Here is a 16,522-nt window from a genome sequence, read left to right on the forward strand (position 1 = left end):
TGAGTCCTAGCTCCCTGCATAACATATGTGGTATTGTTCAAGTGTGGACAAGGTATTCATGTTATTATAGCATAGATTGACTGATTTTTTCCTCAAAGTCTCACTACATGTTCGATAGTTACACCGTCCTATAGCCCACCTTGAGAGTGGTCACAACTATAGTACAGTCAACCTTGAGTGATCACAACCCTCGTACAAGGAATCTTGAGTGATAACAACCCTCTTACAGGGAATTTTGAGTGATAACAACCATCGTACAGTGAATCTTGAGTGATAACCATTGTACAGTGAATCATGAGTGATAACTATTACAACCCAGGAGTCCAAATGGCCTGTTATCTTGGGTGTAAAGGGAGCAAAATAAACACAGCAGAAAACTTTTGACTTATATTATCCTTCACCAATTTAGAACAGAAGTATGTACACTATATACACTATGTATAGCGATAGGTATTGGTGCACTCCACGGTAAGCAAGGCAGAATAGAAGCCACTAGAGAGCAGACCGTGCTTCGACCAGCTCTAGAATGGGAATGACAAGGACAGACAGGAGAGTGGTACCCACATAACCTCTGCGATTGCCAAAACCATCTTCTCATTGGCTGGAACCTGGGTACTGGTTGAACGACGGGGCCCCATTGTCAACCCTCAGTCACCTGGTTCGCTGGTTGGGGGAGATAGCCTGTAAATGAGGGTGTGTACATGCGCCGAATAAAGGTTACGTACTCTTTGCATGCCACAACAACCATCATACAGTGAATCTTGGGTGATAACAACCATCGTACAGTGAATCTTGAGTGATAACAACCATCGTACAGTGAATCTTGAGTGATAACAACCATCGTACAGTGAATCTTGAGTGATAACAACCATCGTACAGTGAATCTTGTGTGATAACAACCATCGTACAGTGAATCTTGAGTGATAACAACCATCGTACAGTGAATCTTGAGTGATAACAACCATCGTACAGTGAATCTTGAGTGATAACCATCGTACAGTGAATCTTGAGTGATAACTATCGTACAGTGAATCTTGAGTGATAACAACCATCGTACAGTGAATCTTGAGTGATAACAACCATCGTACAGTGAATCTTGTGTGATAAAAACCATCGTACAGTGAATCTTGTGTGATAAGAACCACCCTGCAGTGAATCTTGAGTGATAACAACCATCGTACAGTGAATCTTGAGTGATAACCATCGTACAGTGAATCTTGTGTGATAAAAACCATTGTACAGTGAATCTTGAGTGATAACAACCATCGTACAGTGAATCTTGAGTGATAACAACCATCGTACAGTGAATCTTGAGTGATAACAACCATCGTACAGTGAACCTTGAGTGATAACCATCGTACAGTCAACCCTGAATGAGAAGCAAAGAGTTCACTTGTAATTTAAACATCTCGTCGGTATATATTCTGATATTTATTCAATGCGAGTATTAGTGCAGAAGGTAAATAACTGACAATAGTTCAACGTGTTTGGCAGTTTAACACGAAGTTGATTTATTTGTTGTAGTTTCGGTGTTTATAACTCATGTTAAAAATCCAAAAGATTAAAGCCATTTAATCAAAATTTTGTTTTCTTCCGCGAGTGAGATGTTGATGGTACGAGTGAAGAGTGGGAAGATAACGACAAACTTGGTGGTTGAGTAAGTGAGGTTACTAGTGAAGGTACAGACAGTGTGTCTCACTCACCTTCCCGGACACCAACACACACACTCAACAACACTTCCCCGCTCTTACTGTAAGTATTCCCTTGTAGTGATATTTTGTCTTATTTAGGTCATTATTTTATTTGTTACATTTAATAGTAATGCAAGAAAGTGTTACTTGTTTTGTCAAGAGGAGAGACGCTTTTATTCTTTGGCACCTGTTTATATTTTTTGTCATAGTTATGCATTAGTATCAATAACGGTATATATACAAATTACACAGGTACATGTAAAAAGACACTTCAAGAAGTCACTTTCGATGCTGGTGAGGGACTCTTAACCTACCCTCTAATTCCTCCGATCAAACCTAAGTGCCTACCAATTCCCATGTGCTGCAGGATCCTAACAGTTTTAGTGCTCCCCATATATGTATTATTAATATGAACTTAGAGAGAGTACCATTCCTTGATGCTAAGATGCTACATAAAACAGTGGGTAGCACATTTAAACTGATTCAAAAATTGCCTGAGTGAATTCAGATCAGATCCATGGTTGTTTCATCGGATTTTAGTCATTTAGAGAACACATTTTTAGTATATGATAAATTCATTTAATGTTAAAGTTTCCCATGAATGCACTGCAGATAATAGGCGGACCTTTCGGTCAGTAAGTTGTGTATGTGCTCAGTAACTTGATGGGTGATGTACGCAGAGCATTGCGCTTGGCTGTAAAAAATAACGGGAAGCTACGGGTCTCCTACCCAAACAATAGTGTCCATTGCATTGGATTACGTAATTCGGGTACCTAATGAGTTGCACAGGGACGTGGGTATACTCATCATTGAACACGAAGGCACTAATTGTATAATCCAGCGTATCTCAACCTTTTTACCCTTGTGGTACCCTTGAAATAATGTTCATGTCTCAGGGATACCCTACATAAAAATTATTATATGTAATTTTTAATATCTTTCTTTCTCTTTTATAAACTTAAAGTTTATATGGAAAATATATTTTTTTCCTGATAGCTGGTTTAAGCAAAATATAACTTAAGTTTTTCTCAAGTTTATTGACAGTCCCCCCCTCCCAAAAAAAAAAATGAAATCAAACTGCTTGTTCAAGGGACCTCATATGGATGTTTTCATTAACACAAAAATTAACTATATCTGAAAAAAAAATTATAAATAACCAAGATCCTACATATAACACATTTAAAAAGAGCGAAAACGGATAATAACTACTACAATAATCTAATCGCTTATTGACAATGTTGAAAAGCCATAAGATAAATCAAGGCAAAATGTCATACGAGCAAATATATGGGTCAATGATATGTTATTTTTGAAGCTAATTTAGATAATGAAATTTGCTTCTCTAATGTGAAACCTGTGATTGTCTTTTGCTACACAAATACTTAATTCTGGGTCCTACTTTAAATAAATACACAGATTTTATATTCAGGTGGAAGAAGACGATTTCTGTCTTCGCTCTTGATACTTGTTAAATAACAAAAAGTTTGCTGACACATCTAAGAGGTTGAAAACTGCACCAATATATTTATTGCTTTCCTATGAATGGCAGGATACTCTTCCTTCACAGAAATCCAGAGCTTGTTCAGGAATAGGTCAGTAAATCTCATCTTAAGTGTACGATCAGACTACAGCTCACAAACTTCTTCCTCTTCTCTTAGAGTCAAGTTTTCAGGATGCCCAGAAGATTCAGAGTATGGATCCCTTACCCAATCATACATTTGATGATCCACGAATCCGTTACGTACAGCTCCTTTCCACTGACTACTAAAGGCGGTTTCACACTAGTGTCGTAACATGTTGAAGACTTCATTATAATACTCAAGAATTTTCCAAGAATATGTCCTACGTGTATAGTAAAATTAAGAATATAAAATTAAAACACAAAAATGGCTCAAAAATGCATTTACATATGATTTACCTATCACTATTTTTCTCGAAACTCCTAGCGACCTCTTGCGGAACCCTAGGGTTCCGGGGACTCCCTCCCACGGGTGAGAAACGCCCATCCAGTTCCTATATAGAAATCCAATGGTGCTGAGCCTGACTGCTCAGTCGACGTATACACTAGTAAATACAACAAAACTCTACTATAGATTGCCTCAGTGTCGCACTTAAATATAAAGTACTTTTATTCTCTCCAACTGGATTGGACTGAGCCTATGTAGAATGCATTAATGTTATATTATAGAGAGAGAGAAAAATGCTCAACTTGTGTAATCGTTGTTGTTAAAAAGTCCACGCATGTCTGCGATATAACATTACTAATCACGAGGCTCAGATAGGGACCAAGCGAGGCAGGTATCAGTGTTATCTTATCTCTGGGAATTCATGTTGTCCACCCCCATCCCTTGGGGGACATACTGTCCACCCTCACCCCCTGGGGAATATACTTCCTACCCTCATCCCATGGGGGACATTATATCCCCATGGGGGATATACTGCCCACCCTTACCCCTTAGGGGATGTACTGCCAATCCTAACCACTTGGGATGCATACTCCCCCTGGCCGCTGGGAAAACATGCTTCCCACCCTCACCTCTTGGGGAACATTCTTCTCTCACAGCTTGGCGGTTATGTTGCCCCCCTTCCTCCTGGGAAAGACATAACCCCTAGAGATCCTGTCTACTCCAGGTGTTGGGGGTATTTGACGTTTAAATGAAATTTTATGCCTTAACACCTCAGCGAGGTGGTTGTGGACAAAGGTCGCTTTATCACGACGACATACATTACTGAAGCTAATGGTTGTGGACGAAGGTCGCTGTATCACGACGACATACATTACTGAAGCTAATGGTTGTGGACGAAGGTCGCTGTATCACGACGACATACATTACTGAAGCTAATGGTTGTGGACGAAGGTCGCTGTATCACGACGACATACATTACTGAAGCTAATGGTTGTGGACGAAGGTCGCTGTATCACGACGACATACATTACTGAAGCTAATGGTTGTGGACGAAGGTCGCTGTATCACGACGACATACATTACTGAAGCTAATGGTTGTGGACGAAGGTCGCTGTATCACGACGACATACATTACTGAAGCTAATGGTTGTGGACGAAGGTCGCTGTATCACGACGACATACATTACTGAAGCTAATGGTTGTGGACGAAGGTCGCTGTATCACGACGACACACATTACTGGAGCTAGTGATTGTGGACGAAGGTCGCTTTATCACGACGACATACATTACTGAAGCTAGTGGTTTTGGACAAAGGTCGCTTTATCACGACGACATACATTACTGAAGCTAGTGGTTGTGGACAAAGGTCGCTTTATCACGACGACATACATTACTGAAGCTAATGGTTGTGAACGAAGGTCGCTGTATCACGACGACACACTTTACTGGAGCTAGTGGTTGTGGACGAAGGTCGCTTTATCACGACGACATACATTGCTAAAGCTAGTGGTTGTGGACGGGGGTCGCTTTATCACGACGACATACATTGCTAAAGCTAGTGGTTATGGACGGGGGTCGCTTTATCACGACGACATACATTGCTAAAGCTAGTGGTTGTGGACGGGGGTCGCTTTATCACGACGACATACATTGCTAAAGCTAGTGGTTATGGACGGGGGTCGCTTTATCACGACATACATTGCTAAAGCTAGTGGTTGTGGACGGGGGTCGCTTTATCACGACATACATTGCTAAAGCTAGTGGTTATGGACGGGGGTCGCTTTATCACGACGACATACATTGCTAAAGCTAGTGGTTGTGGACGGGGGTCGCTTTATCACGACGACATACATTGCTAAAGCTAGTGGTTATGGACGGGGGTCGCTTTATCACGACGACATACATTGCTAAAGCTAGTGGTTGTGGACGGGGGTCGCTTTATCACGACATACATTGCTAAAGCTAGTGGTTGTGGACGGGGGTCGCTTTATCACGACGACATACATTGCTAAAGCTAGTGGTTGTGGACGAAGAGTCGCTTTATCACGACGACATACATTGCTAAAGCTAGTGGTTGTGGACGAAGAGTCGCTTTATCACGACGACATACATTGCTAAAGCTAGTGGTTGTGGACGAAGAGTCGCTTTATCACGACGACATACATTGCTAAAGCTAGTGGTTGTGGACGAAGAGTCGCTTTATCACGACGACATACATTGCTAAAGCTAGTGGTTGTGGACGAAGAGTCGCTTTATCACGACGACACACAACACCGAAGGCATTAGTTGCAGATAACAAGATACACTTCTTTTCACCGTCCTTACAAAACCTACTGTAAGCGTCTGATAACACATGACACACGTTATTGCAGTAACAAAAACTACTAAACGAGGAAAAACATGTTCATTTTCCATTTAATGATGCAGAAACGATTATGCGCGGGAGAAAGAGGCAGAATGACAACATGAGAACAGCACAGACACAAACGCAAAGCCATAACTAAAATTGTTGCACAGCCACAACAGACGGAAGATGACATTAACGAATTAATAATACTTAAGGAACGAGAACTGACAAGTAATGATCTTGAAATATGTAAGGAATGAAACCACCATTTCAAAGAGATGTTCACCGAGGAAGCAGGTAATGCAGGAAAAGATGGATAAACCAGTGAAGACTGGATAATATTAACATAAGAGGCGATGAAAGTCACTGACAAATATAATGAACAAGTCAACAGTAATGTGACCTGGAGTAGTGTCTCCTTGGGTCCTGAGAGATGTAGTGGCACCAGTGTGGGAAGCGTTGCCAAAAATTTACAAGTCAGAGTTGGCAGGGCACCTTCAGGAGTCAGAAAACAGAGTATTGTCCCAGTGTTGAAGTAAGATAATGAAGAGGCATTCTCGAGGAACAGGTTAATGAGTAATGGAAGATGTGTTGACGGTGTTTAATCCTCAGGAAGCTTGAGAAGATAATTATTAATGCTTATATCACATTATAATTGTTGTGTCTTAGGTAAGACATATGCAACAGTTAGGTATCTTTATTTCGAAACGTTTCGCCTACACAGTAGGCTTCTTCAGTCGAGTACAGAAAAGTTGATAGAAGCAGAAGAGACTTGAAGACGATGTAATCAGTCCATCACCCTTCAAGTTTTGAGGTGGTCAGTCCCTCAGTCTGGAGAAGAGCATTGTTCCATAGTCTGAAACAATATGGAGTTGAAGTGACAGGATGGAGCCTTATATAGCGCCAGGAGGTGAGACGTAGGTCACTAGTAGAACGCAGATGTTGGGAGGTCAGGTCCCTCTCAAATCCAGCCGTTCTCACTAGTAGAGGTTGTCGAAGTTGATTTCAGGTCTGTACCAAGATACCCTTGTGTTGCAGTGTCTCACAGATTGAACATTAAAATGGACTGAGGGACTGACCACCTCAAAACTTTAAGGGTAATGGACTGATTACATCGTCTTCAAGTCTCTTCTGCTTCTATCAACTTTTCTGTACTCGACTGAAGAAGCCTACTGTGTAGGCGAAACGTTTCGAAGTAAAGATACCTAACTGTTGCATATGTGTCTTACCTAACAACCTGTCGGTATTTTATACCATTTTAATGTTCATAATTGTTAAGGCTTGCATTATATCATAAGATAATTGTTAAAACTTTTTTATCCTCAGGAAGCAGGACAGGATAGCTCTTAAGACTTACATCACTTCATAAGACAAGTCACAGTTTACCCACAAAATTAGAAATGAACACTAAAGCAATTTGTGTCAGTCCTGGAAAGTTATTAAGTTGTTACTTGATAGTGTTCCAGAACAGAGCAAAATGCCGTCCAGTTTTGGTTCTCAGATTGCAAGTTAATTGTTCCAGTCGCAGTATTGTTCTAGCCACGGTAATGTTTTAGATAAAATATATACTGTCATAATAGTTTATCGGTGCCTCTGTAAGGCCTGTATGTGTAAGCCTTGGTATGCGAAACTGTTGGTTCTGAGCACAGGCTTAGATGAAGCCTAAGTTGATGACTGCAACACCAGTCTTACTGAAAAATTCTGGTGTGCAGGCAAAACGTTTCTCCAATAAAGATACCTAGGTGCTGCGTATGTGCTTTATTCATCAATCAAGGTATTACTCGAGCCAATGGTATTTTTCCAGTTACGGTACTGCCGCAGTGACGGCATTGTTGCAGTCACAGTATTGTTACAAATATTGTAAAAACAAAAATATTTGTGGCACATCAAGTTTCGTTGATTACCATTTTCTATACATGGTGTTTCAGTGTGAATTCTGAGTGAGCAGTGATCAGAGCGTCGCCAACTACCGCTGGTAGTGAGCGGCTTCACTTAATTAACACTTCCCACATCTTTAACACTTCTTGAAGAGCCTCTCAGGATGAGTTACGGTGAGCTGAGTGTTTCATTAACAGATTTCCATTTGTTAATACTGTGATAAAAATAATACATCTATATTTACTTAAGCATACTTTTAACACTAGCAGTCAGTACTGTAACAAACAAAATGGCTTTATGAGTAAAATATCCAGTGACTTTTCTGGTTTATACATATATTATTTATTTTGTATATAATACGAAACATTAAATAAAAAAATATTGCATTTGCAATATTTACTCTATGTACATACATAGAGTTTTAAATATATGTTGGATGGGCGTGAGTTAGACCTGCCCGGCATGGGCCAGTAGACCTATTACAGCGCTCCAGGGGTTCTCATACTGTATTCTTGAATAAACAATGAAGAGTGTATGTATCACAGTTGTGCAAAATTAGATTATCTTTGTATTGTTAGATTCTTTGAACAGTTAGGAAATTCCAAAAACCTTTTTATTTTACAAAACATGCACTTAATAATAATAATAATAATAATAATAATAATAATAATAATAATAATAAAGTTAGTTTAAGACGTCATTCTCTCAGGCAGCCTAACAAAAAAAACTGAATTTCTCAGTATATTGTTTCTATTGTAGAATAGAACAAGTTTCTATTATGTCTGCGTTTCGGTCAGGGTTGAGCTTTATCATGTCAAAATGACTTGCTGAAGCTCAATAGTGAGCGAAACATCGTCAGAATAAAGACTCCCTCTGCAGACTATCTCTACCATACTTGTCGGCATCATTTGCCAATCAAATCAAATTTCTGCTGTTATTATTCATACTACCTGTGGAAATTTTTTGAATAATTTTCTAAATGTGGAACATGAATGAATAATACAATAATTGTGTAATAAAATATAACGCTGTTTGAACCCTTCGAGAAATTTTAAGTGAAGGGGAGTGTGGAACAGCCAGTAGGGAAGGCGGTGGTGAGACTCCATTTTGAATGTGTGAATATTGGTTGTAATGGGAAATTCTGTAAGTAATCGGGCGTCCTCGGAGGCCTAATGGGGTGTATCGGCCTCAATTTAGAAATTGCTGACACGTTCCTGCTGAAGTACTGGGACAGGAAATTTGCGGGACCGCAAGAATTACGTGTAGAGAACGAAAATTGAGGACTTCAATGAACCCTTCCCAACAACACACCTTAGCCAAGTGACTATTACCCATAAAGTACAGTAGTTTTTGCATTGGCCTTCGTAAATTCTAGCTGCCAGGGGTTAGGTTAGGGTGTGCTCCATTAGCATCAAATGTCTTCCAGCAATTAAATGGTAAGTGGTAATAAAAGTTGTTTTTTATAACACTAATAATTTATGTATAATAATAATAATAATGTTCTGTGTAAACCATACCCCCGGCCGGGATTGAACCCGTGGTCAGAGAGTCTCAAAACTCCAGCCCGTCGCGTTAGCCACTAGACCAGCTAGCCACAATAAGATTCATCCAACTAGGTATATTTCTACACCATAGGAAGGTTAGCACAGGCACCACTGTGACCACAAATGCAAGTTTTTACAGACGACTCTCCAGCTAGCGTGGCCGTGACGAACTCTAGCTCAAGTCCCTTCACTGCCGTCAACATGACTCAAGAAATCGGCCGGGGGGATGGTTTGTTTGCAATCGTGTCATTACGAATTCTTGAGTAATGTTCTGTGTACCCAGCAAGCAAGCAAGCTTAATCACGTACAGACCACTAAACGTCAATGTACCAGAGTAGCTGGTTTTAATTTTATTATCATTAATTTAATGTCAAAGTGAAAGTGGTGAAAAAGTGGGGAATCGAACGAGTTGCAGTTCAGTGACCTACTGTGACTTTAAGTCCCACTTACCTCAACCAAATTACTTGCAGGTAATTCAGGTAATGCCCTGTAAGCCTCATGCAGGTGCTTTGCTAATACTAATACTACTACTAATAATAAAATAATAATATTAATAAATAATTTTTACACTGATGGCAATTGAAAAACAACAGTGAGATATATACCGAGAGGTGGATATATCTCACTATATACACTGAGTTTAATTAAATCCCTGTTATATGTTAAATTATCCTTGACTGGCGATGTACAGGTGAGAGGCAGCCTTACTGACCCACGTGTAGCTGATAGGCTTAAAACTTTAATAAACTGTTGCAAGAAAAAATCAAATAGAAGTTTTCCCTCGTAGGAGTTAGTATAAGAAATCGTTCAGAAAGCAATGTAGTTCGGTATCAAGACTGGTACCAAGGATTTTAGAAATACCAGTTATCAAGGGAGTAAAATACAACTTTCAGTTATTATTAAGCAAGGAGATGGATTATGCTCATTCAGAAACAATAAGCAATGATACAAACAATAAAAAGATAAACTAGATATGCAAGTTATGATTAAATGTATTCACAGAAAACGTCGACATTATTATAAATAATTAAGGCATGTTGAAAATGGTATAAAATACCGACAAATTGATGAATAAAACACATGTGAAACGTTTCGCCTACACAGTAGGCTTGGTCAGTCAAATACTATTGCACATGTGACTTATAATCTTGTCGGTATTTTATACCATTTTCAACATAACTGCAGCACAACGGTATCTTAGTACAGAGGACGTCTTCCACACTTCATCACTTAACTACTAGTTATGAGTTAGAAGGGTTGGATTCCAGAGGTGATTCCAGTCTTTTTTAATGTCTTCGATATCTTCCACCTCAATTTCGACAGTATTTAAGGCTCCATTCTCATGCTTCAGCTGAGAGAGTGCAACGGACAAGTGTAGTAGTAGCACTAGCAACACACACATCAAGAGGGAGTCATGAGCTTCCCCAGCGCTCGGGCTTAATGCCCAAAGCTTGGGTGTGACTCCAAAAGGACCCAACTGTTGCACATATGTCATATTCATCAACTAAGACATGGTTAAATGTATGCACAGAAAACGTCAATATTATTTTGTATCACTAAAACTTGGTTTATGACATCAATTAATTTTTGAGATCTCACTTTCTCAGTGATCGAGTTCATTTTACAGTTAGAATTTAAACTACAGTTTCATATAAATTTCGTTTGCCTTACTGAAGCCAACATTAGTTTCCCAAACCATCATTGTTTCTTAAACTCTTATCGTTTAGTCTTGGTGACTGCTCAGTGCTTTATCTGTACAGAGTTATTGAAGTATGGCGGTAACTATCCGTGGAGTCTAGTTATACAACCTGGAGTCGCGAAGTAGTATGTCTACCCATAATCTGGTTATACTAACCTGGAGTCGTACAGAGAGAGAGACATACAACACGTTACATACTATACAGAACAGGGAGATAATCAGATTTGATCAAAGCAAAGGAAGGACAGCTTTAATTCCTTGGATGAAGAGACCTTCCCTTGCATTAAGGAACCCCTTCTCCCCGTTAGGGCTTAACAGACAGAAGTTTAGCGCTTCACATTAAATATTTTAAGCATAACACCAACCCGAGCCCTGACCACTGAGATCTCAAGGTACTTTTATGTAATGTCATAATTAAGCCATATCTTTGTTACAAAAGTATCGACGCTTATTCCACATGCAATTAATCATGTTTGTCGTGTTTCTACCATTACGACTATTTGTATATTATAGACTAGGAAGTTTTTCTTTTATATCTTGTTTATTTCTTTACATCGTTGAAAGTGTGCTCTGTTGTTTCTGCAGAAAGTTCACCGGAGTACGACCCTAGACTACCCCATGGGAGTTCAACGGGATATAACCCTGGACCATCGCATGAAAGTAAGCCTAGTCAGGATCCACCCCCATACGACTCAAAACTTTATGAACACAAACCTAGCCAGCAACCAGCACTCTACACCAATCAACCACCGTATGATCACAAACCTTATCAGTCTGCACCACAGAACAACCACGGAGCGTCTAATTTTCCCCAGCATGACCAGCTCCCACCACCATACAACCCAGGACCCCTCAATGGACCACCACCGTCACCGTCAGGCTTCCAACAACCACCCAATGTAATACAGATACAACCCTTCAACACTGTTCCAGCTCCTGTTGTGGTGGTTGCTCCTGGCACCTGTCCAGCTTGTCGGGTTAGTCAATAATAACTGTGGTAGCAGTACTTTATTATTATCATTAATGATATTATCAATTGTGCTATTTTTTGCCACATCGGCCGTTTTCCACGAATTAGGGTAACTCAAAGAAGGAAACGCATTTACCATCATTCCACCAACACCAACAGCTGTTTTGCCAGAAATACGCGGACATCATAGTTCAGATGACCCTTCAGATTGTGATACCCCCCCCCCTCACATTCAGAGTGCAGGCACTGTTGCTTCCATATACAGGACTCAAGTCTGGTTAACCGGTATTCCCGAATCTCTTCATAAATGTTACCTTAGTCAGTATGGAAAAAGTTATTTTTACATCAGATTTACTGTCTGTGATGTAACTTACTTAGGTTTAGGAATGCAACATTAAAAGTCAGATGTAAGTTAATAGATGAAGTGGTCAGAGAAGGATATATGATAAATACTCGTTCGTGTCCCGAACGTGGAAAACACACGTTATCTCTCTCGGTAATACAGTAGTGGAGTATACCGACACTTTATAACTAAGGTGACCCGTAGCTGGATCACTAGCGCACTCAGTTCACACACTGTGGTCCGAGTATCGATTCCCCGGTATAGGTGGAAAACACTAGGACGTGTTTCCATAAGTAACATGTTGTCCAGTGTTCCAGGTGAACATTGGAGAGTAGGTGACTTAGGTACCTGGGTGTTAGTCGACTGGTTTGGGTCGAATCCTGGGACAAAATTGACCTAATTTGTCCGAAATGCTCTGCATAAGCGGCTTTCTATATAATAGTATATACTCAATGATGTCAGCTAGGTCTGTGTACCCTGTACTTGTAGAAATAAAGAATATTATATTATATTAAGACATAATACGGGCAATGGTATTTTATTATGAAGACATTTCGACCACCAGCTACTTAATTATAAAGTGCCATAATCCACTTTGTGTCTTTACACTCCAGTATCAAGCTAGCCTTAGGTTAATTTCTTTAAGAATCTCATATGTAACTTACTTAAAGATGATTCCTGTAATATGTGGATTACAAATCAGTATAATAAGATAAGTTTGAAGTCTTATTAGGATATAATTCTGATATATAATCAAACATACTAAGTGTCAACCCTCTCCCTCCCTGGGTAGAATGCTCGTTAGGAGGACAGTCTTCCAAGAAAACAGTTCTGTACCGTAAGATGATCTATATTTACTGCTGTTCCTACAGGCAGTAATCTGTCATCTGTCCTACAAGGAATAATGTGAATTACAGTACACATAGAGATTTAATCTCTATTCATATGGTAGTCTAGGCATTGTAGCATATGGTACAAGAACTGGACAGTGATGCAGTGCGCCAGTGTCTCGGTCAGTTAAAGGCATCTCCTAGAGTAAGATTTTTTTTTTTTACACTAATCAGTTTTACAGGCTAAGAGCTGTTATCCTACTTCAGCTCATTTCAAAGCCCCAACCCCAGGATGCGACCCACAACAATCAGGTAACACTTAGGTTCCTACTTACTGCTTGGTGAACAGGGGTAGCAGGTGTAAGTAAATGTCCAACGTTTCCACCTGTACCAGGAATCGAACCCTGGGACCAAGACTTCTCGGTCAGTTATAGGCAGCTTCCAAGTTGAGATGAACTCTTCTAGTCTCCACAGGAAGACACACGACATAGGTCTCTACACAGTAATTGTATTACCAGTAGTACGTATTATTAGAGCAATCTCTTGTAACACATGTTGTCTGTTACTAAAGTAACTGTGTGAGTTAAGAAGTACCCACTACCCAACTACCACTACCCAACAAGTGTGTATTCATTTATTCACTCCTTGACTTTTATTCAGCATACAATCTACACTTTACTATATGTTTTAGCAATGATATATATATTTAAATAACAGTAAGCTTGGTCTGATATAATATTTGTAGTACCACTTGTGACCTTTCAGGTGTGTGCAACGAATGAAGACGTACAGTGCGGGGTGCATATTGTACACCTCTCAGCAATTTCCGTACACTCTAGCAATACGTTATATCCCAAAACTACTTGTTTATACTCCCAACATGTTCACATGTACCTGCTGAATGCTCAAACCATTACCACTCAAAAACCTTCACTCCTTCCTTCCAACTCTTCCTGGGACATTCTCTTTCCCTCATTCCATCCACTTTATATTTATACAACCACCCGGTCTACCTATCCTGCTCCATCATTTCTAAATTACCAAATTAATTCAGTAACTCTTCTTCAACTCTCTAAGTTGTAACTTTCGTACAACTATGTCATCTTTTAAGTTTAATACTTCTTATACTTATGTAACCATTCTATTATAAAAATACTACTACTACTACTACTAATACTAATAATAAAAATAGTTTATTATTATTATTATATTATTATTCTTGTTATTAGCAACAACAATAACAATGATACTGCTGATAACAATAATTAACTTGGCTCAAAAACTTCTTTTCCATTGTCTTCAGTAGACAAGGGACGTTTTTTTTTTACTCGATGTATGCGTAAGTCTCCATCTCGTAAAACCTTGGACAGCTTTATGTCTTTCGAAAATTCATAAATTTTGTTTACTGACTCTTAACTGTATATGTATTATTGCATGCTTTTTCCATATGGAAAATATACTCGCTGTTAGAAGTTCCAGGACTGCGTCTATCATGGAGGAATATAAATAAGACAGTGCGGGTTATGGCATTTTATTGTGAAGACGTTTCGTCCACCACCGACTTTATCAATCCCTCAAAGGTGAATGGATAAAATTCCCTGGTGGGCGAAATGTTTTCTCAGTAAAATGTCATAACCTCATTGTCTATATACTAGTCTGTATACTAGTCTTCCAGTTTATTATGAGGAGACATGTGCAGAACAAGCTTATAAGTGCGTAGAGCTTTATCATCTCAGTGAAATTAATACAGCTCTACACAGAAAAACGTTGTCCCAATTAAAGCATGTTCTATTACTCTGTCAGTTCTTTATTACTGTAGGTAGCAGGTTTTCCTTTCCATCTACTATGGCTATTAACCCCGTACTCCTCCCGTCTCATCCACAGGTTGGCGTGCTTGAGAACACCTTTACGGGTTGTGGCATCTGTCTGGCCATCATCTGTTTTCCTATAGGGCTCGTTTGTTGCTTCTTGATGCGAGATCGTGCGTGTTCAAACTGCGGCGCAAAGTTCTCGTAGACCTCCTCTCAGACAACCGTATGAGGAGTGAATATGTTGGTTGTTATGAAGTAATGGTATTTATCTTGAGCTCAAGTTAAGCTCAAGCGTAAGACAATGTTGGTTACTAAGAGAAAAGACGAAAGGGTTGGATAGCAGCTTCAGAACTTGTTTACCTCCTCCAGTGCAAGCTCCTGACGAAGCATAGAGAAAGGGAGAAAGGTCTGGATCTGCTATCCAAACCTCCCTTTGTGGCTATGTTGTTACATAAACACCCATGTGTGTGTGTGAGAGAGAGAGAGAGAGGAGAGAGAATTTCATGTTTATAACCATGTGTGGGTTACTGCGTCTCATCAACAGCTGTTCATTTGTACACGTCTTTTCGAACATTGACACCCAAGAGACGATGCTCCAGCTTTTACTTTCTCCCCTTACGAGTTTCTTCCGACATACTAACGTGCAGGTGACCTGACTCAGGTGAGTGCAGGTGACCTGATTCAGGTGAGTGTAGGTGACCAGACTCAGGTGTGTGCATGTGACCTGACTCATGTGATTGCAGGTGACCTGACTCAGGTGAGTGCAGGTGACCTGACTTTCAGGTGACTTGACTCTCAGGCGGGTACAGGTGACTGACTCTCAGGTGAGTGCAGATAACCTGACTCTCAGGCGAGAGCATGTGATCTGAAGTACAGTATCACTGAGTACCTACATAACCATGACTTCACTTTGGTAAAGTGTACGTTGGTCTTGACTCAGCACGGGTCAAGGGATAATTTGGTGATATGTGTCAATGTCTCCCAACTGTTCTAGAATTCTTATGTGCTTGAGCAGTTTAAACATATGGATAATTAGAACAACTCCCGTGGTATTTAACATGTATATATTTTAAATCTTATATGCATATATATATATATATATATATATATATATATATATATATATATATATATATATATATATATATATATATATATATATATGCAATAATATCACAGTAAACAGGTGATTTCAGAATATGCAAAACAACCACTCTGAAAGAATAGAGAAATTCCAAGCGCTTTCGTGACTACTCACATTATCAAGGAACTATGAAAGTAAAGCATCCAAGGAAGCTATATAAGGGGTCTGGCCAGCACCTCACTATCAGATCCCACAACGGTTAAACACCTGACGTGCGCCGACCCAACTTGGATAGGTCCTTTGCACAACTCACCCAACAAACTATTCTACCCAAGAAAATTTAAAAATTATTATTTGTCCAGTGTATTATTAAATTCTTCCCAAATTCTATTAATTATAAATGGATCTAATTTATAT

The 16,522-nt window shown here is 39.5% G+C and overlaps 1 protein-coding gene across 1 annotated transcript; it reads left to right on the top strand.

Annotated features, from left to right (window-relative positions):
- Positions 1-1,594: 1,594 nt before the first annotated feature.
- On the top strand, positions 1,595-15,614 carry LOC128687404 (membrane protein BRI3). The gene is made up of 4 exons (XM_053774874.2): positions 1,595-1,752; positions 7,875-7,997; positions 11,653-12,044; positions 15,095-15,614. Exons 2-4 carry the CDS (start codon positions 7,988-7,990, stop codon positions 15,224-15,226), a joined length of 534 nt encoding a protein of 177 aa, XP_053630849.1. The 5' UTR covers positions 1,595-1,752; positions 7,875-7,987; the 3' UTR covers positions 15,227-15,614.
- The last annotated feature ends 908 nt before the right edge of the window (positions 15,615-16,522 follow it).

Source organism: Cherax quadricarinatus, chromosome 40 (genome assembly GCF_038502225.1).
Source record: "Cherax quadricarinatus isolate ZL_2023a chromosome 40, ASM3850222v1, whole genome shotgun sequence".
NCBI classification, from domain to species: domain Eukaryota; kingdom Metazoa; phylum Arthropoda; class Malacostraca; order Decapoda; family Parastacidae; genus Cherax; species Cherax quadricarinatus.

Bases quoted from the DNA above. Each gene is read 5' to 3' on its own strand.
- LOC128687404 (XM_053774874.2), top strand. The intron at 12,045-15,094 runs GTTAGTCAATAA...TCTCATCCACAG, and splicing joins GCACCTGTCCAGCTTGTCGG to GTTGGCGTGCTTGAGAACAC.